The following is a 22,737-nucleotide window of genomic DNA, read 5'->3' as shown; positions in this document are numbered from 1 at the left end:
GCTTGGCCTTCCGGAATGGTCGGGTTTGCAAGGATCTACTCTAGGGGTGGACTTTGAGTCTTCCTTCCTAGGGGAGCTCGCTCCCCTAGTTGGGAAACTCGGCTTGGGTCGACTGGACTGGTCACTACGGGATGTCCTATATTCCTGCATTCTTTTCAATTTTTCCTCCACATTCATGGCATAACTGCTTGCCTGATCCAATGACTCGACTGTGACACAACTGAAATCATCAGAAATAGCAGGACAGAGACCAAAAATATACCTCATGACCTGCTGGCGGGCGGTCTCCTCGATCTGCACTCGCAGGGATAGACGATGGAACTCAACAGTGTACTCCGCCACAGTACGGGTGCCTTGACGCATGATCAGGTATTCCTTGTAGGCTCTCTTAGCGTGGTCTGACGACACAAACTTGGACTGCATCAACCTCTGCATCTCCTCCCATGTTTGTATGCGCCCTAGTCCCTGTCGCTCCCTCAACCTTTGCAGTTCAACCCACCATGTCTACGCTAGGCCTCTCAACCGGGTGGATGCTAGAGAGACACGACAGTGCTCAGCTATAGTGTGATAGTCGAAGAAAAATTGTACGGCATAGGCCCATTCGAAGAACTGCTCCGCATCGAATCGTCCTGCGAACTCTGGAAGGTCTAGCTTCACCCCGTAGGTGGAGGGGTGCTCTGGTGCTCTCTACTGACGAGTTTCCACCATTCCTGCAGGATACTCATTCCAGAAAGCGTCGTCATCCAACACTGCTTCATCACCCTCTTTGCGGTACTGTTCGCCTGGATGCTGGTGCTGACAAACTCCAACAACGTGTGGTCGACGCTCAGGTCGCGCCGACCCCTGCTGAATCTACACGACGGTTGTTGAAAACTGCCTCGGTCTGGCTTGCCCGTAGGTGGGAACCATCTGTGGCTGGCGTTGTGGCACCGGTATGACAGGAGACCCTACTAAAGGTGGACGGGTTGGTCGGGTCTCGAGCTCTAGGTGGGTAGGAATGGGATAATATGGGTTTGGGTTAGGGTAGAGGGAGTGGGTCGGGTATGAAACTGGGTTCTGGATCGGGGATGGGTTAACAAATTGGGTCTGGTACGGGTATTGGGTTTGGTTGGGGTAATACTGGGATGATTCACCCGATGGGATCTGGATCGAGTCAAGACCTAAGCTATTCGTCAGACCCAGAATGGGATAGGTAGGATCATGGATCAAGTTGTGGTGTGAGAAGGCTTGGTTTGAACTCGATCCTTGATCCATAACAAAATGGGTCTGGTTTTGACCCGACTCAAATTCAAACTGGAGCTCCGTCCGGGTCCGATATAGGTTTGGATATGTATCAGATCTATTTTGGGGCTCAAAAGTAGTGGGTTGGGTCTGATTCGGGGCGAACCGCGAACTGAACCCAACTGGGTAGGTCGGGTATGGGGCTTCGAGACTCGGACCCGCTCCCTGGGACCCAAAGGATGGTCCCTGAGATCCAGGTCTGGGTCTCGTTGTCACAAAGTCCGGTCTGGACCCTCTTGGGTTCAGACCCATCCACAGGGGTCCCCCTGCTCCTGCTTGCGGGTATGCTGCCATGGGGCCTCAACGTACGGACTCAGGAGGGAAATGGGGGTCCTTCCAAGGTCGGGCTGACGAACCTAGGCCTGCGGCAGGATCTAGCGTGATGCTGGGGTCCTACGGACCCGGCCCAGCCTGCGGCGCAGCCCCCGTGGCTCGAGGCCACAAACCTCGGCCTGCGGCTGGACCCAACGTGACGCTGGGGTCCTGCAAACCCGGTCCGGCCTGCGACGCAGCCCCCGTGGCTCGAGGCCAGGGCAGTAACGCACCCGCGATGTGGGGTGTCCTGTCGTGATCTCCTGGTTCAACTGGAGGGTACCGACTGTGTGAGTCGCAACCGCTACTAAACCTGGATGGAGGGGGAGTACCGGTTGCGAGACGGTGGCGCGGACAGACTGAGGGTGCGTCGACTGGACTGTTTTCGTGAGTATTGCATTTACACGATCAACTGCGATGTCATCCAGCTTCGCTCTCGTTCTTTGCATTGACGTCGCGCGTTGCTCCACCGGCGACTCAAGGGTGACGAGCCGACCTTCGATCCCGTCCATACGTTTCGACATGTCGACTATGTCCTTGTTTACGCGTAGCATATTTTTCTGGATCTTTGTCATCATATCAATCATCCACATCATCGGATCCTCATTACCGGTTTCCTCTTGCTTGTTCCCGCTTATAGGATCGTTCCTGGCTTCTTGCGCCGTGCCGTTGACAAAGGAGGAGGGCTGGTGCTCTGATACCACTTTGATGCCGCGAGGGGATCGGCTTCGACACACTTGGTTGCGGAAGATGATGACACGACTCCCACGGTCGTGCGTTGTGCAGAAAATAAGAGGAATGTCCACCGAAAACGATGGCACTTGCTTTTATTTCAATATGAATCTCAATCGAACAATAGGATGAACATAAATGAAATAAAGACAAACAATAGAAAAGGAGTAAAAACCAAAAGGAAAACTGCTGACAGGAAAATAGAAGAAGGCTGCTGCAATGTTAAAGATTTTGTGCCCCACGCAACCCTAAAAGAGGATTTTTAAAGACTGCTAGTGGACCTGAGTCTCGAGTCTAGTCTTGGACCTGAGTCGTCTTCATGCTGCTCTACTGCTGGATCTGTGATGTCCGGACTTGTGCTCGTCTGGAGTAGGTATGCAGGGGTACGCCATCCCTGCGTCTTGGTACCATGATCTGGGTCGGATCCGCGACTTGGGTCCGATCCTCGATCCCATCGTGCAGGTCCGGTCCCCTGCTTGGGTCAGGCTGTAGTTGATCCTGCTCTACATCAATCTTGCATATGAAGTTTCTTGGTTTCAAGATGGTGGAGAAATTGTGGTTAAGTAGGGCATTTCAGTTGGAAACAATTGAGACGGTTATGTGTGAAACATTTAGATACGGCTACAATGCCCTTTTTTTTCTTGGGAGAACTTGGTAATTTGACCGATATATGCATCATCATGAAAACAAGTATGCTTTATTCCTTAACTGGAGATAGTAAAAATGTGTATTGAAGTTGCTATCTTCATGGGGATTCTGAAAGAGTTAATCAGTCAGGTGCCTTTAACTTGCTTGAGGTCGAGGGAAGCACCTAAATGGATTTGAGTTCATTCTGACATCATCATCATCTACCCTTCTTTCAATTTAGATCATGTGCTAAAACATGAAGTCTACACTAACATGTCTTGCCAACCCAAATTTGAATGCAATACAGATAACCATTCTGCTGGTGTGCTTAGCCTTGAGCAGGAGGCTATGTCACAGGGTCGGCCAACTGGGTGCCGCACCTGCATCGATGCGATGCTGGTGCGGTCAACCTCAATGCACCCAGGGTCATTTATGTCCAACTTTTGGACTATATATATATATATATATATATATATATATATATATATATATATATATATATATATATATATATATTTGCCGCACCCCCCGCACCCATGTGACATAGGCAGGAGGTTAGGATAATCACCTTCAAATGTGAAATGGTTGGATGGAATATGGGGAATTATCTGGGCCGTACAGGATGCAGGAGCTAGCAAGTCAGTGGAAGACCTCTGAAAGTCAGTTTGAGATGCAGAGGTGGTCAAATTTAGAAACTTCTCATGTAGCCTGTATGTTATTGAAGAAGTTTGGGTGCCACAAGGGGGAAGTTCTGGCCATTTAATTCTTTGATTGTTTCACTTTTATGGAGATTTTGAGAGCTGTTTGCTTGCTGAAGTCTGTCAGTATGCCTGGTCCTGAGTCTTTTGATGGCTGTCCTCATGGTCTCTACCAAAGATGTTGCCAGAAACTTTTGTATGGGTTCATTCTGATCAAGGGCTGCATCTCTGAAAATCTTTTGTATAATGCTTCTGCAAATTTTCATTATAGAACAAAAAACTACAAAAAAAATGGCTTCCCTGATCAGCAAAATATTTTGTAGAATGTATCAAATTCTTAATTTTACAGCAAAACCTATTTCAGATGGATGCCTTCTAGGCAATCAGCTTTTCTTGGGTCTTGCCAAATTCATTTTAATGTCAAGCTTGTTTATAAGGTTACAGTTCAGTTTCAATTTAAAGATGAATTTGATTGACATTCTTTAAAGATATAGAACCAAGTGAAGATTTTGATAAATTGATTTGGGATTTCATGATTGAAGTTGCAAAGGCTCTTGGATTTTTAATTATATGCAGTGAAGATTCAGTGCATTCATGCCGTTTATCTTTCTGTTCTGGTGAATCGCATGAGGATGCTTCTCTACGAGTGGTAACTTGAGACGAGAGTTTTTATCCTTCTTTTTTCCCAAGCAGTGGGATGTTATCCTTTGGAACACAGACAAATTGAAGGTGAATTTCGTCAGGATAGTAGACTCCCCGGAGGTCCCAAAGAAGGTATAAAGACTTGCTTGTAGACAATGGGCTTATGTTGGAAGACTTAATGTTTCCTATTTAGATGTTGAAAGATCTTCCATCTAAAGTTGAAGGGAGATAAAATTTAATTGGCACTAGGAATTCTCATGTTAGGAATAGAACATATGGGCAGTTTCCTCTCCCTATTAGGCATCTCGGCTTGGCTTTTTCTATGCTTGTAGATTGACAAACGAATTGTAAGGACAAATAATTGTTTTTATTGGACGTAGAAACAAATGCTTGTCCATTGCTGGCAGACTAGAGTTGAAGCTTCATCGGCATGCATTTTTTTTCTCCAGATTCATGTGTTTCTTTACCATTTTGCCAAATCCAGTTAGCCTTTGTAAAATGTTCATGTCTTTTTAGTATGAAAAGTAATGCCATGCACCGCAAATTGTAGTCAGAATGAGTCTGCTGGATGCTTACTGTACTGGTTAGGTCTCACTATCATAACCAAGGAGTTTTGAGTTCGAATCTCAGGGGCTGTACCTTTTTTTTGGGGGGGGGGGGATGACGGGTAGAAACCTCTGGTTTTTTTAGATATCTCTGTTACAGCCCAAGAGGTGTCATGTTGACCGTGCCCCTGTTTTGGAGTCCTCGGTGTAGACTGTAGAACCCCATGGTTACTCCTTCCCTGCCCACCAGGAAAGGTTTCCCTTTGGCTTTAGTACTCCCAGCTTTCATGTCAGAAAAGAGACTTAAGAGAAATTTTCTTATTTCTGGCCATATTCCAATGACTTTCTTATGTGCACGAATACACAATTGTTCTGAAAACCAGGATTCGGGCACGCAGATTTAACTATTTAATTGGTTAACTATAATATTTTATATTTTAATATATCAAAATATATTTACTATTCAAAATAGTCTTACAGTTAATAAAAAACTATTAAAATATTGTTTGTAAGTTCAAATCAGTGGAACCCATATTGTTTGACGGTCCCCGTATAATTCAGAGTCCCGATAGGGGGGGCTGAGAGTAGGGATGGCGGTGGATGAGGCGGGGTAAGGCAGAAGGACCGCGGAGGGAAAGACATGAAACGGAGAATGAACCGAGAATGGAGGTTAAAATCAAAACCCATATGGGTTTGAGGACAAAATTTTGAGACGGGACAGGGGTGGAGACCTTGGCCCCCGCCCCGGTCCACTGCCATCCCTAGCTGAGAGGTGTCACTTTGCCCCTGGCCCTATTTCAGTATCGGCCCTGGAAAACTGTAGGATATTCCCAACCTTGTGTCCAGGGACACGATCTGGGTGAAAAACTTATGATGCCTTAAGCTGACCCACCAGGTTAGGTGCACGGATGCCAAGAGTAATTCAGGGACGTGCTTGAGCTATTTCTTTAACATTAGGTCTTATTTCAAATTTCTGGGTCTTTAGGTCGTCATACATAAAATCTAGCTTAGTATTATATACTTGCACTACCCAACTTTTTTTTTAATTTTAGAACTGACTTCTCCACCCATGCCCCAATATAGTATTTTTTTTTTAGAATAGCTGAAAAAGAAATTGGGGATCTCACATGATCCCGGTGTAGTGTCCCTTTATATGCTATTTAATGGCTTGTCCATATGGCTGGGCCTAGATAAATCATGTTTATATTAATCTTTTCATGGTAATTAAATAAATAAAGACCTAAATATATATGTGTTTAAAACAGGTATTAACTTATTTTTAAGATATACAAATAAATAACTAAAATAAATAAACCTTTATATATATATATATATATATTAAGACATAATGGCTCATCCACATGGACAGGCTTAGATTATGTTAATTTTTTTATGATAAATAAGATGAATAAACACCGAAAAATATAAGCATTTCAAACACATTTTGTTGATAACTTTATGCATGGGATTGACCAACCCGGCGCATTAAGTTTTTTTTATGGCCAATGAAAAAGAAGAGAAAAGTGATTTAGGGAGATATTTTAAGAGAGAGAGAGAGAGAGATACATATGATAAATCATGAGTTTTTGAAAAATTACAAGATGCCATTTAAGTTTTTTTTTTTTGAAAACTATGTAAAGAAGCCCAAACAAATTTTTAATGACATTGACAGAGAACATGGCAAGCATCTAATTTTTGACACCTATTACTCTTATGCCTTTATGATATTTAGGATTAGGATAGGATTTAGGTTTTAAGATAAAATCTTATTTAGGATTAAGATCAGGATTACCATTTAGGATTCTTAATAGGGAATTATGCAATAATAGCTTGTCTTTTAGCTGTGTCCATGTGACATGGATCTCATTCGAGTCCATTGGCTTTTATTTGAGACCAATGTTATCAGTAGCGGTTCGTATTGGCCTGTATCGGCCGATACACATACATGTCGTATTGGCAGAAATTCGATATGTTGAATTGGCTATTTTTAATAAATGTAAAAAATACCAAAAATATTTTTTAATATTATTTTAATAGTTTAAACACGTGTCACTTTGTGATTGACATGTAATAAATTTTTATTATTTTTGGGCTGATACAGGATTCAATTGAGTATCGGTATCAGCCCGATATAGCTTAATCAGTGGCCAGACGATTTCAGGGCCGATGCTGATACTGACAACTAGGGGTGGCAATCGGGTCGGGTTGGCATGTCAGCATACCTCAACCCGAACCCGACCCGTTTATTAAACGGGTCGGCTGTGGCAAACACGAACCCAACCCGTTTAATAAATGGGTAACCCGACACGACCCGCCAACCCATTTAATAAATGGGTTGGGTCGGGTAAACGGGTTTTCAGGTTCGCGGGTCGGGTTGGCGGGTTGACGGATCGGGTTGGCAGGTTGGCGGGTCGGGTTGGCGGGTTGACGGGTCGGGCAGACGGGTTGGCGGGTTGACCCACCCGCCTAACCCGTTTATTAAACGGGTCAGCCGGGTTGGCGGGTTGGCATACCCCCAACCCGAACCCGACCTGTTTAATAAATGGGTTACACGGGTCGACCCGTTTATTAAACGGGTTGGCTTAAGCCCAACCTGAACCCGCCTAAGAGGCGGGTTGGCGGGTCGTGTCAGAAATTGCCACCCCTACTGACAACATTGTTTGAGACCATGTTAGGTCTGAGCCATAATGGAGCTACTTGCTGGATAGTCTTACCAACTACACATTCACCTGAGCCATTTTAAAATGCATGATACGCCGCTGGAGCGGCTATTAGCGTCCAACTGCCGGTTAGGATACATAATGATAGCCATAAACCAGTAGGGATGCAACTGGATCTGATTCAGTTCTGATGTAGTTATTGCCAAATCTGACCCTATTGAATATGATCAGATCAACTTTAGAGTTGAATGTAAAATCACTCCAACCAAATATGAGCTTGATTATAAAATAAGATCTGAAATGTGCTAGTTTTGTGTTTTTCAGTCATATGCTAATGATCGTACCTTTTCTGCTTTTGCTTTTAGTCTTTTACAACCGTATATTTTCACAACTCAATGCTTGCTAACGCTCGTGTCAGGTTCAGAACACAGCACCATCATTTGTTAGCATGCATGTTATAACATTCCGATCGGATCAGAATATAAAACTGAATCCAGATCTAAATCTGAACGATTCAATCATCCCATAATTAATTTGACCCGTTTACCCAACTGGTATCATAAAAAAAAAAGATACTAAATCCGAATTTGCATTGATCAGATGTCCAACTCAAACCGGTACGATTGACACCCCCACAGACCAGCCTCTATGGCCTTGATGACCTAAGGGTTCAATTTCTAATCCGCAGATCCTAAACTTATCCAGACTGGGGAGTTGATTCTCTTATTTTGAGCAAGACTACTACAGCCCCCTGAGCAAAATAAAAACTCTGGGTTTGGATGACAGGTCCCAAAACCTTGCTTCTCATGGTTTTGCTTTAAGGCTTGGTTTTTTGACAAATTAGATTTGTCCAAAGCCAGGTTTTGTTGTTGGGGTTTGGATGACCCAAAACCTAAAAAACTAGGTTTTGGGTTTTTAAAACTCAAAAAAAAAAGAGCTGACAGTTTTCTGGCCAGCCAACCTCCAGAAATGACCAGACTAGCTAGTCTTGCTCTTTCCAGGAGGCACCAGCTCAACCATTCCCTGGTCGATGGCTGGAGGAAAAATAGCCTAAAAAACAAAAAACAGAAAAAAAAAATTACAACTATTTTTTAGTAAGCTACCAGTCGAGAAATGGCATCAGCCTGCCAATTTTCCAGCCGTTGGTTGGCTAGAAAGTGTAAAAAGTAAAAAATAAAAAAATAAAAAAGAGCTGACCATTTTTCGACTAGGAAATGGCTGAGCTGGTGCCTTCTCTTGCTGGTTTTTGACATGGTTTCGAGTGTCATCCAAACAGTAGCAAAGTTTTTTGGCTATTTTGCGGCCAGCTATCATCTAGAAAACGGTGAAGAAGGTATCCGTCCAAACCATTTCAGACCATCAGCCGACCAGTGGTCAGTTTCCAAAGAGGATGTGGAGAGAGGATTGAGAGACATGAGCTCTCCTTCCCCTCCCACCCCAACCCGATAAACCTGGTTTACTTGGTGAAAAAAGTTTTTACCTTAGTATGGTGGCAGCCAAACACCTACCAAACTAAGTTTTTGAAGCAAAACTTGGTTTTACACCAAAAACCAGGTTAAACCCCAGGTTAAAACTTGGTGTGTTTACAAAAACCCAGGTTTTGGGTGGCATCCAAACAAGGCCTTAGAATCCATGGACAATTTTCTTTTCGTTTTTTCTAATGGTGGGATTCAAACCCGAGACCTCTCGGTTTTGAACCTATGATAGCTTGACCCAATCATCCAGTTATCTCATTCAACCCATTTCATGCACTTTGCATATAGAACTTGCACGGTTTTCTCTATGTTCACACAAACTAGAGCTTTTTTTTTTTTTATGACGAGGAACCCTCAAAGTGAAGGAAAACCCCGGGTGAGGCCCCACGACCACACTGTCTTATGTGGCCCACCTCTAAAAGCTACAGACACCGGTACACCAGCGGGTTTGATCCAGGGTCATCAACTCAACACCTTCACGAAGTTATTGGTGAAAATAACGCAACATCTACCAGTGATGACAGGGACACATCAGGTTAATGGCTGCCTGGTCTTGTGGAGAAGTTGCCAAATAGGAATGATGGAGATGTAGGTGCCAAATAGGAATGGTGGGGAACTCTCCAACAAAGTAAACCGGTTTTTCTGAAATCTCTAAAATAAACATGAAAATGCCAGCAAAATATAGAGTCAAATCTTTCAGAATAAGATCCATATAGAGGCGGAAGAAAGCTTTTTATGAAGATTTTTTCTTTGTTTTGGTTGATGGTTAAGAGACAATATGATTCGCTAGGAGCTTGTTAAAAGTAGGGAAAAAAAGGATTTTTCCAAGATTTATATCCAAAATGTATTTTAGGATCCGAAATCTTGGAAAATCAAAGATATGTCATTAATCTTCGATTAACATTAATGTGCTTCATATTTGCTTCTTTGGGAAAAGTGCACTTGGCATAAATACGGCATGGAAATTTGGCTGTTAACGTTCTTAATTTTGGGTTAATTCTTGTTTAAGAATGCAACGCTGACCTTTTAATTTCGAGGGTGAAAATTATAACAGTTTTCCCTTATGGCTTTACTATGAGCATGAACCATACCAGCCTCTTAAAAGCCGAGTAATATTTATGGCCAAGTAAATGTCATTTGGTTTCAAGTACCACTCCGGGATTGGTTATTTTCCAATTTCAGTACTTTGTCATATATTGCTGCAAGTGCATTATTGAAATCAGATGCAAGGGTGTGACAAGTCCTTGTGTCTGTCCCTCTCAAGAAATTGCCTAATAAATTGTTAGTAGTTACATGTCCTTGGTCTCTCTCTCTCTCTCTCTCTCTCTCGCACACACACACACACACACACATCCTTTCTAGTTTACAGTGTTGGATGAAAATTTTTCACAAGTTTTTGACGACCAAGTATCGGTGAGACACGCCCATGCTTACCATTCATGGGTCATGACTCCTACCCCTCTCTATCTCCACATTAATGAGTTGAGCACTAAACATGTGATTTACCAATAGGTTCCAGCAGACAGAAGCGTGAACCCTACTTGTGAATTACTGTCACTAGACCCATCTCCCTACCCAATAAAACCCATCCTGTCCTTAGGAAGAAACCCACTGATTTTACTAAACAAAAATAACAGGGGGATCGGTGAAACATGAGAGATAATTAAATACCATAACCCCACCATCCAGTTGTTCCCCAAGAACATGTAATAGTATAGTGCAGACAAAAACACAGGCATATATCCTGAAAATTTTACCATGATACTTTTTTTCCCAAAAAAAGGATTGGGGATGAGCTGTGGTACATTTGAATTGTGACATAAAAGAATGGGCGCATTAAAAAAAAGTAAAATGTAAAAGGAAAGAGAGGCAAAAAAAAGATTACCTATGCGATTATCTTTTGCTTTATAAAGAATCGTACTATCTAGAAATAAACAAGAGCAAAGCATGACAATGATGGCTTCCACATCTACGACAGTTGCGTAGTTTCTATTGAAAGGCGCATCATTTTCTTGATCCTCCATTATATCGGGCAACAATTGAATGAGTGGGTGTTGAATGCGTCATATGAGAGAGAGAGACAGAACCCAAGTCTCCTCTTACTAACATTCTTGTGGAATCAAAGCACACACCCAACAGCCATATCACGTGGGCTTGACCCCACTGGCTTCAGAAAAGGCAGGCACCACTCCCTCTTCCACGCTTGTTCTCAAATATTTCCTTTCCTTCCATTCCTTTTGCTACAGTGACTCCCAACCCTCTTACTATTCACCCCTTGGCCATCAAATCTTAGTTCAATTTCTTATGTTGTACTTTAGTGAAATATATTAATCATGACCAGCTAGCTGTAGCCTATCCATGACTAGTAAAGATCATGACCAACAAAATCAGTGGATTATGTTTGTCATTAGTCCATGTAGTCGCCAAACCTTGCTTTGAAAATTAAAAGGGTGCAATGATTCCACTACTTTCTTGTCCCACACGCCTCTGGACTAGTCTGCCCTGTCTTCAGGATGAAGCATGGGACAGAAACAACACGTGAGAGGCCCATCGATTGATCCATCACGTAATCATAATAACCCCCAACCAAAAAAATCAATCAATCATCATCATTATTCCCTGCTCATCACCATGTAAAATGCAGGAGACACTGTGGGACCACCCCCCACTACCCTGTTTCGCTACTTTTGAAACCTCCATCATTCACTCATTAAACCCCATCATTATTCTCTCTCTCTCTCTCTCTCTCTCTCTCTCTCTCCCCATTGGAAAACTTTGTCAAAAGATCTGAATGGAGAGCATGAAAAGATAAACATCGTTTGACATAGAAGAATATTATATTGCATAAAAAAACGTCACAATAAGAGTGTTGCACTGTTGCTAATGATATACACTTATCTCATTAGCTAAACGAATTCTACAACTTTGATCATATTTTAATAACAATAACTCCGGAAAAAGTGAGAATTTACAAATGGGGGACTATCTAATCCAGTGCAACCAGGAAATGGAGAGAGAGAGAGAGAGAGAGAGAGACCACTACCAAGAAAGAGTCCTCCCCCAGCCCCTTTCCCCCTAATCAGTTTAAAAACTCCCTAACAAGCAGCCGAAGAATGGGTGAAGGGGCTGTAAAAGGGGATCTTTGTAGTCATTGTGAAACTGTTCTTGCTGGTGTCTTTGGTGGCAATTCTCTCGCATGAGGGGCACATGGTCAGGGTTGCAGCAGGCAGTTGCATGCATAGTGGGGAGGCGAATTTTAGAGCCTTGAGTTCCTGCAGCTCCTTCTGCAACCTTCGATTCTCGTCTGTGAGAGTCTCGCAACACCTCTTCAAGAATTCACAATCAACTTCGGTCTGCTTCAACTTAGTCCTACAATATAGAAAACAGAGGCCATGAGATTACATCTCCAAACTTTTTAATGATATAATTCGTTGATACTATATATGAACAAAAAGGTTCTCAAGTTAATTTGTACCTTGCCCTCCTATTTTGGAACCAGACTTCAACCTGCCTAGGACGCAGATTCAATTGCTTGGCTAAGGCTTGCTTTTGCTTCTGAAGACAACAGTAGATGACAAGATATGATTCAATATATATACATATATAAAAAGAAACCGCATGAAGAATAAAAACCACAAAACAGCTTTAAATTTTTAAAGGAAAAAAAAGAGAGTGGTCTTACCGGATTGAGAGTGCTATGCTCTTTGAAGCTATCCTCCAAGAGGGCAGATTGTTCCTTGGTTAGCCGCAGCTTTTTCCTTCCATTACCTTCTTCATCTTCATCACTAACCCTCGAGGACACTCTCTCAGTTTCTAAATCTTCGCTAACGGCTTCCCTTTCTCTCTTTATACAAGATGGGACACTGTGAGGAGACGATAGAAGGTTGGTCTCTTTCTCTTCATGATAAACCATACTGTCATCGATCTTCTTTTGTGGCTTGGTCGCTCCCTCATCTAAAAGTTTAACAACCCTTCTTTAATATATATATATATATATATATATATATATATATCCAATTCAAAAATATAACAAGAGAAACAGCAAACCAGATACAATATATTAAAGAAATTAAGGGAAATGGAAACCTACAAAATACAAAACCTCTCCTAAATAAAACATGATAGTGGATTTTCATAAATTTCTGTTTTTTTTTTTTTGAAATTATGACTGTACAGATGTAATCTAAATGTTTATTTTTTATAGGAATCACTTCTTGAAACATTTGATTCGAATAAGGTTTCAAAAATCAACAGCGCGCCTGCGATTTTCATAAATTTTCAAGGCTTCAAATATCATTTTTTCATCCAGAATGCATGATCCAAGTGTCGATTTCTATTAAACCAATCGGGCTGAACACATCTATTGTGTCGGACTTTCGAAAAAAATACAAAAAATCTACTATCATGTTTCATTTAGTAACTTTTGTATTTTATAAGTTTTCATTTCCCATCAAAGAAAAACATATATATACCTCGTGAAGGAGGAGTGTTTAGGAGATACAAGGAGAGATCTGGTTCGAGATTGGTGGGAGGAAACAACCGATCCGATCTAGCGCCGAAGGGTTTATTATGTTCCATCTTTAACGATTTGCCCGTAGTCTTTCCTTGAGAGCTGTTCCCTAAGGAAAGCATGAGATTGTTGTGGAGCTCATCTTCGAAAACCATTTCTTTTTCACCAGGCAGGCAAAGTGGAAGAGGAAGAGGAAGATGAAGAAGGGGGTGGAGGAGTAGAATGATGAGAGTTGAGGAGAGAGAGATGGAGAAATTAAAGGAGAGGAAGTATTGTTACTAATTCTTTCTTTTTTGTGTATATATTTAATGAGAGGAAAGGGAGAAGAGAGACAATGGATACGTTTTCTTGGACATAATGAAGCCCCGGATCACTCTACAAGGTTGACCATCATGAAAACCGACACCATCAATTGACGCATAATTGAAAAGAGAGAAGCCCAAAAAAAAAAATCCAAAAAAGGAACAGAAGAAACGCTCCCCTCCCATGAGTCCAAAACAATGATAATATTAGAATGGAAATGGTATACACGTGGATCCACATTGGAGTGGGGTGGGTATGCAAAACACATCAAGAGGGAATGGTTCGTCTTTCTTTCTACGCCACCGCCACTCCCACCCATATATATTTCAATTGAGGCCTCCTAAACAATCCATTTGGGCCCCACCCAGCTCAGTGTCCCTGCCTGCTGTTGTTACCAGATCCCCTGCAACCGATTCCAATAAAATTAGTGGTGCTCTTGTCACCCTTATTAATTATATATGCATAATAACAACGTTTTAACATCATTAATTACGGATAAATAGTGCAAATCGTACCGCATAGCACCTGCAGATCCAATCGAAATAATGATCGCAGTTCATTATGTCATTATTATTGCATTATTTTTATTAGTATTTAATGATAATAGGAATGGATTTCCTAATTTACATTTTATTTTTATCGGCACTTTTAATGAACAATTAATTATCTTATTGGTGTTTACTATTTACATTGGTATATTTCACCGCGAAGCTACGGCTTCAATTTTGATGAGTAAATTTGGTGATCATGGGGTTTGCTCATAGTTGTAGCCTAAGTCGGGTTAGGGGACAATTTGGTGGGTATCATGATTGGTGGCCCGTATTCGGAGTTGCCCACTTTATCCCGAACAGCACGCAAAGTTGCTAATCCTTCTTTGTGTATGTGTTTATGTGGGTAGGTGCATGCGTATCTGTTGCATGGGTGTTGGATGTTTGAGTGAGCACACTGTACACGAGAGAGAGAGAGAGAGAGAGAGAGAGAGAGAGAGAGAGAGATGAAAACCTATACCAGTTAAAAAAACTTACCAACGCTACCCACTAAGAATTTTTTCGTTTTTTGTTTTCTGATGTATTCAGCATGATTGATTTACTAGAAATTGGTACTTGGATCATGCATTTTGAATGGCAAATTGAAGCCTAAAAAATTTATGAAAATTATAGGTTGTTGATTTTTGAACCTTATAAAAACCTGTCCATGCATTGGAATCAAATGATCCAAGTATCAATTTTTAGTAAACCAATCATGTTGAACACATCTGTAAGGTCAGAATTGCGAAAAAACACAAAAAATTGATGATCCCAAGCAATCTGGTATACCATCTGGTAGTGAAGTCGGGTAGCTTCTTTTATATATATATATATATATATATATATATATATATATATATATATATATATATATATATATATATATATATATATATATATATATGGATTCAAACTCCTAGGTGCCTCTTCTTTCAACTAAGTTTGATATTGTAGATGTGTTCAACATGGTCAAATTGTTAAGAATAGATTATGGTAATTGTGTTTTTTTAATACCAACGGGCTCCACTTGTTTGGCAGAGCAGTTAGTGCATGCCACCTTGTCAGGACTTTGCAAGTTCAAAACTGAATGACATGAGTTTTATAACTGGTGGGGGTCTGCCTAACCCCAATTTTTTCGTCAAAAAAAAAACTATTTTTTTCAATAAAAAATATATTTTTGAAATTTGAAACATTTACAACCATTGATTTTTACAACAACAACAACAACAACAACTACGCCTTCATCCCAAAACAATTGGGGTCAGCGATATGAACCAAAAAAGAAATTCATTTTGGGTCTTCCACATGAATCCTTTTCCTCCAATCATTTCTATCCAATGCCATGTCCTCGGTGAGGTTCAAATCATTCATATCCTTTCCTATCATCTCCATCCAAGTCTTCCTAGGCCTACCCCGACCTCTTTTAACTAATATATTTTCCCATTTCTCCAACCTTCTAACTGAAGCATCATTAGGCCTTCGCCGAATATGTCCAAACCACCGTAAACGATTCTCTCGCATCTTATTTTCAATGGGTGCAACACCTACCTTCTTACGTATCTCCTCGTTCCGAATCTTATCTTTTATTGTATTTCCACACATCCATCTAAGCATTCGCATCTCAGCTACACTCATTTTTTTTAATATGATGTCTCTTGGCAGCCCAACATTCTGTACCATATAGTAAAGCGGGTCTAATAGTCGTCCTATAAAACTTTCCCTTCAACCGCAATGGCATTCTACGATCGCACAACACTCCAGTTGCACTTTTCCATTTCATCCACCCAACCTTTATCCTATGATTTACATCTCCATCAATTTCTCCATACTTATGAATGATGGATCCCAAATATTTGAAATAATCATTCACCGGTATTTCTTGCTCACCAAGCTTCACTACACTCCCATCACTACTTTGTTGCTTACTAAACCGACATTCCATATATTCAGTCTTACTCTTACTCAACTTAAAACCTCTAGCTTCCAATGTTTGTCTCCATAATTCTAACTTAGCATTAACCCCAGCTCTAGACTCATCAATCAAAACAATATCATCAGCAAACAACATACACCATGGTACATTTTCCTGAATTGATCTCGTAAGCTCATCCATCACTATCGCAAATAGGAAAGGGCTTAAAGCAGATCCTTGATGTAACCCAACCGTTATCGGAAAATTGGTTGTCACTCCTCCACAAGTGCGGACATTGGTTACTACTCCTTCATACATATCTTTAATTATACTAATGTACTTGAGAGAAACACCTTTCTTCATCATTGTCCACCAGAGAACGTCCCTAGGTACTCTATCGTATGCCTTCTCTAAATCAATAAAAACCATATGCAAATCTTTGTTCATCTCTCTATATCTTTCAATAAGTTGTCTAAGAAGATGTATAGCTTCCATAGTTGATCTTCCAGGCATAAAACCAAATTGATTCTCCGATATCATGACAACCTTCCTCAACCTAGACTCAATCACCCTCTCCCAAAGTTTCATAGTATGACTCATGAGTTTTATACCACGATAGTTTGTGCAATCTTGTATATCACCCTTATTCTTATATAAAGGCACCAAAGTACTCTTCCTCCACTCATTAGGCATCTTATATGTTCGCCAAATCAAGTTAAAAAGATTTGTCAACCATTCTAAACTTTTCTCTCCCAAGCATTTCCAAGCCTCGATAGGTATACCATCTGGGCCAACTGCCCTTCTTGATTTCCTTTTTCTTCAAAGCCTCTGCAATTTCTTTCTTTTGAATCTTGCGCATAAAGTCACGATTTATCTCATGAAAAGGAATGGAGAAGTCTCCAAGATCTTGAGCATGACTATCATTAAATAGCTTATCAAAATAATCTTTCCATCTCTCCTTAATCTCCTCATCTTTGACTAAAACCCTTTGCGTTTCATCTTTGATACATCTAACCATACCCAAATCCTTCGATTTCCTATCTCTCATCTTTGCAAGCCTATAAATATCCTTCTCGCCTTCTTTGGTATCCAACTTGTCATAAACCTCCTTATATACCTTAGCCCTCACGTTTCGAACAACTTTTTTAGCTTCCTTCTTTGTTAACATATACTTCTCCAAATTCTCATTATCACGACTCTTACTTAGATTTCTATAACACTCTCTTTTAACCTTAATAGCTAATTTGACATCCTCGTTCCACCATGATGTATCCTTACCTAGTGGTGCACCGCCTTTAGACTCACCCAATACCTCCTTAGCCACTTTTCTCATGCCACCCGCTATCTTATTCCACATTGATTCTGAATCCTCCTCGAGACACCAATCAGCTTCCTTAACTACCTGTTCTACAAACATTCCTTGTTTAGCTCCTTTCAGTGCCCACCACTTAATTCTAGGATCTATCCTATGTCTATCCCTTTTGCGGCAATGTCTAATTCTAAGATCTAAAATTAAGACTCTATGTTGTGTAGCTACACTTTCTCCCGGTATAACCTTACAATCGATGCAACAACCCCTATCTCTCTTTCTAAGTAGGAAAAAATCTATCTGACTCGTATTAACCCCACTTTTAAATGTTACTAGGTGAGACTCCCTCTTCCTAAACCAAGTGTTAGCTAAGATCATATCATAGGACAAACAAAAATTTAAAATCCTTTCTCCACTTTCATTTCTTTCTCCTATACCATAGCCTCCATGGATATTCTCAAATCCATCCCTACTAATGCCTACATGTCCATTAAGGTCACCGCCGATGAAAAGCTTTTCTCCATAAGATGTCTCTTGTACTACTCCATCTAAATCTTCCCAAAATTGATGCTTAATGGAATCATCTAAACCTACTTGAGGTGCATAAACACTAATAATATTAATAATATCCGTACCTAATACTAATTTAATAAGTAAAATTCTATCACTCTTCCTACGGACATCAACTACATAATCTATAAACTGACGACTCATAACAATCCCTACTCCATTCCTATTCCTATTTATTCCTGTATACCAAATCTTATATCCCCAAGGTTCTATCACTTTTGCTTTCTCACCTACCCATTTGGTCTCTTGAAGACATAAAATATCAATCTTTCTCCTACACATAACATCTACTAACTCTACCAACTTACCAGTTAAAGACCCTATGTTCCAAGTGGCTAACCGAATTTTATGGTCTTGGACTAACTTCTTTACCCCCACCCGTCCAACAAAGTGAGGGGACCCTTGCCTATTTGACACCACACCCGGGCGCCGATGTGAGTACAACGCGTCGCTCAGTAGGGAAAGCCCCAACGAAATTCTCATATTGGTTCATTTTCATAGGGTATGACAAAGTTTTTATGTTGGCTGTCACAGGCCTACCGCAACCCTCCTCCTTTATCCGGGCTTGGGACCGGCAGTGTATAACTAAACAGTTATACACAGGCGGAGTTACAACCATTGATTTTTGAATTGCCAAAAAAAGATATGTTAATACCATAAGATCCCGTGATCCTAGGGTTGGTTCTTACTAAATGAGACATATGGATCACACACACCGATGGTGCAGGATGTCGAAACAACCTGTGCCTATCAGTTCCGACTCATTGATGCCATATACACGTCCGCACTAGAGACTTATCTTTTATAAATATAGACATGCATGTTATTAAAAGTTTGCATATGTGGTCGCATAAATGTTCTGCACGAATGAGCGGTTTAAAGATATCACAGAGCACGAACCATTTTACTCCAAAAGAAATTTTATATTCAGCAATGTTTTCATCGAGTAAAATGATTTTTTTATATCTTAAAGAACTCTCTAGAACAATGTTCTCGGTATCAATGGTGCGTATCGGCAAAAAAATCGATATGCTTCACCCTTGAATCGGCTATTTTTTAATAAATATAAAAATACTTAAAAGTATTTTTAAATGACTTTATCACGACATCATGTTCTTATTGTTACATAATATTTTTTAATTATTTTTTAGCCGATTCAGAACGATTCACTTGAGTATCAGTATCGGGCGGGGCCGATTCACATGAATCTTTGCCCAAACGATACAGGTTAGATACTGATTCTGACAACATTGCTCTAGAATACCCCTCATGGTTCTAAGAAACAAGGCACTTACCAGCCCAATCTTAATCATGGTTGTTCTCCATCATCAACATTATGCAGATAAAAGAAATGAGCATGCGTTTGTCTGCAACCAGTCAAATCTTAGTATCTTCCATTGACAAAATTATCATAGATTGAGTTCAAGTCGATTGGCTGAATATTGGATGAGTACATATAATGGACCTTATGGTATTATAATCCAGCCTATGAAAGTGTACAAAAGAATTATTCTTTTCTTTTCTCTTTGCTGTGTTTTTGGTAGATCAAGAAAGACCCTCTCATCATTTTTACCACACATTTGCAAGTCTTCAGTTGGTAAAACCTTTGAGGTCCTCCTGTGCTCACAAGAGTGTACATCTAGCTTCAGACCATGTGGTAAGGGTCACCCCTCGTGGGTCTTGAATCGTGGTCATCCCATGTCATGTGACAAATCATGGTTGCTCCTATCCAGAAAGTCATGCGAACACAAAAAGAAATTGTTTGGTAAGTGAGATTTACACTGTAACCATCATCATATGATGATAACAAAATGCCAAGTTGGCCTACGTACTATTCATTTGGCCACGAGTAGTAAGTCACAATGAAAAAAGTTGTGATCACCTCGCATTATAGGCTGTGTTTTTATTCCCCTTTCGTTTTCACTTCTCAAAAAGTAAGTATTTGTGAGGTGAGGTTAATGTGAACTTGGGGGAGAGAATATAAAGTGGAAACAAGTGGGGATCACAAATTGAAACAAGTGCACCGTGCTTCCTGCCCATTGCTTAATTATGAGAAGCGTAGGCAGTCACACACACACTCACTCACTGGGGGCACACAAATTGTTTCACAACATTTTGTTAGGTAGCATCATTATTGGTGGCACGCCATTATAGCTATAATAGTGGAGACTAGAAACAACAAATAGAATACTTTGTCTTATAAACTTGTATTTTCATATCAAACATATATAATTTGATGTTGAAATCTATAACAATAGTAGTTTTCAAGATGATCGCTTATCTTGGAGAGCAGTTGTAGTTCCCAAAATTACCAGTCATCCTTATCTCATCTTGATTATTTCTTATATTAGTTGTAAATAAAGATTATTTATCTATATAAATATGTGAGTTGAGAGATTGAATAAAATAAAATAAAGAAGAAAGAAAGAGGGTGTGAGTTTTTTCAGTTGTGGTAAGCCTTTGGTAGAACTACTTAAATGTGTGTTTTTCCTCTATTTATTATATTTAATCTCTTATTTAATTTTTATTCAATCAGTTATTTATTTTTTAACATGGTATCAGAGCAAGACTACATCCGTCTTCACCAACTTGAAGTATGCAATCTTCTTTCCATCGCTAAGTTCGTATTACAATCTTCACGCTATGCATCTTTTAGTGATTTTGGTTTAGATTATAGCTTGTTCAATGCTTTATTGTTTTGAAACATTGATATGTTCAAAGTCAGCTTCATTAATTCCAACATATAGTTTAATATTTTTAAGTTGGGAGTTCTCTTTATTCACCTTCCAACTTGAAGGGGTGTGTTGGAATCTATAAAAATATGAAAACATATTTTCAATCATAGATGACAATTTTCAAGATCATCATTTATCTTGAAGGGCAGTTGCAATCTCCAAAAGTATCACTCATCCTTATCCCATCTTTTATTATTTATGATATTAGTTATAGATAAAGATTATTTATCTAAATTATGCACCTATATAAATATGTGAGTTGAGAGACTGAATAAAATAAAAAAGAAAAAGAAATATGTTATTAGAGTTTTTTCTCGTGAATTTAGGCCTTTGGCCAAACCACGTAATATGATAGTTTTGTATTATAATATCTTTGGATGGTATGCACTCTTGTTTACATAGATCTAGGTACCAAATGGTAAATCTAACTGTACGATGTGTTTAACATGATTTATTTAGTAGATTAGAAGGTTTTATCATGTTGAATACACTATAATATTTTATTTATGAGATAGTAAATTAAAACCTAGGGCTCTCAATTAATAAAAATAATGTTAGTTTAAAAACACTATAAAACAATATATTTGAGTCAACTTTAACGCATGAAAATAATAAATAGAATATGTTAAGCATGATCTGGATGGTTAGATTTTACTTTTAGAGCTTAGATCTAGGTAGATGAGGCGTTATGGTGGTACAATACAACCATAAAAGCACCCATATGAGTAATGCCACGTACTCCACAAGCACCTACTCCCACCTAGTAGTCTTAGATGTGTTTAACATAGTTTATTTGATAGGAATCAAGATTTGCATGTTTTTGGACAGAAAAATAAGTTATTTTTAAGTCTTGACATTTTGTTACATTGTCGACTGTCAATCTTTTAAGATCTTGATAAACCTGCGTATATGTTACTTTTAATTGATTCAAAACTTGTTTTTCGCTAAAAAAAAAAAAAACCATGATATCTATATGGTCTCATCAACAATTACAAAACTCAAGAATTTTAAATATTAAAACTTTATCTTTATGGAGCACCCTATCATTACTTATATATATATATATATATATATATATATATATATATATATATATATATATATATATATAGAGAGAGAGAGAGAGAGAGAGAGAGAGAGCACCACTTGACCACCTTTTAGGGGATTGCCAGCATGATTTTTTTGTCATCCATATGCCAAAAGCACGTATATGATTTTTGACTTGGACGTTGGTGGATGGATGATGCCCCATGTCGACCAACTTTCATCGTAGTTGATTTGGAGGACCCAAAAGTCGTGTCAATCACATGCACCAAATTTAAAGGATGTTCGCGTACATACATGAACAAAAGAATATTACTTCTTTTCATATGCTGGCAAAGGATTAAAGGGTCGTCCAATCCGGTTCCAGAAGGAACCCGGAGGTTCACCGAGACATCTGGTTCGTGGCAGTAAATGAAAGGGTCTGAAATGGGAGTCGAGCTGCTTTGATTGTTATTGGTTCATAAAGGTCTTAGACCAACTTACCTCGCCCGGCTAGAGGGGTGAAACCACATGGCTTGACCAAGCAGCAGGGCGTGTTTGGCATCGTGTAAACAGTGACCAAGTTCGTGAACTTGATTCTTAATTACTACTAATAGTGACAAGAGCTGGAAACATTAATTTATCCTCCCCATGGTATCCAGATGCACTGCAGCTTTAACCTCCTGTAAATTCTTGTCATTCTTGTAAATGTATCTTCTCTGTACGTTATTTTATTCCTTTTCAATGAACCGGTAAGGGTCTGCCTAACCCTATCTTGACTATGGCAGAGAAAAAAAATTGAAAACTCTTATAGTTGTTGCTTTTTTGTTTTTTTGTAAAATGTAGGCAAAATGAACAAAAAATAAAAGAAATGTA

At 39.7% G+C, this 22,737-nt stretch overlaps 1 protein-coding gene across 1 annotated transcript; it reads right to left on the bottom strand.

Moving 5' to 3' along the window:
- Positions 1–11,931: 11,931 nt before the first annotated feature.
- Positions 11,932–13,843, bottom strand: LOC149834815 (homeobox-leucine zipper protein HAT22-like). The gene is made up of 4 exons (XM_090010306.1): positions 13,445–13,843; positions 12,655–12,926; positions 12,448–12,527; positions 11,932–12,341 (listed from the first exon to the last, which is right to left on the bottom strand). The coding sequence occupies exons 1-4, from the start codon at positions 13,635–13,637 to the stop codon at positions 12,068–12,070; spliced, it is 819 nt and encodes a 272-aa protein (XP_089866432.1). The 5' UTR covers positions 13,638–13,843; the 3' UTR covers positions 11,932–12,067.
- Positions 13,844–22,737: the final 8,894 nt, after the last annotated feature.

The sequence above is a fragment of the Nuphar pumila genome, chromosome 6 (genome assembly GCF_984573655.1).
Source record: "Nuphar pumila chromosome 6, dmNupPumi1.hap1.1, whole genome shotgun sequence".
In the NCBI taxonomy this organism is placed as follows: domain Eukaryota; kingdom Viridiplantae; phylum Streptophyta; class Magnoliopsida; order Nymphaeales; family Nymphaeaceae; genus Nuphar; species Nuphar pumila.
This window is presented reverse-complemented; position numbering and strand designations above follow the sequence as displayed.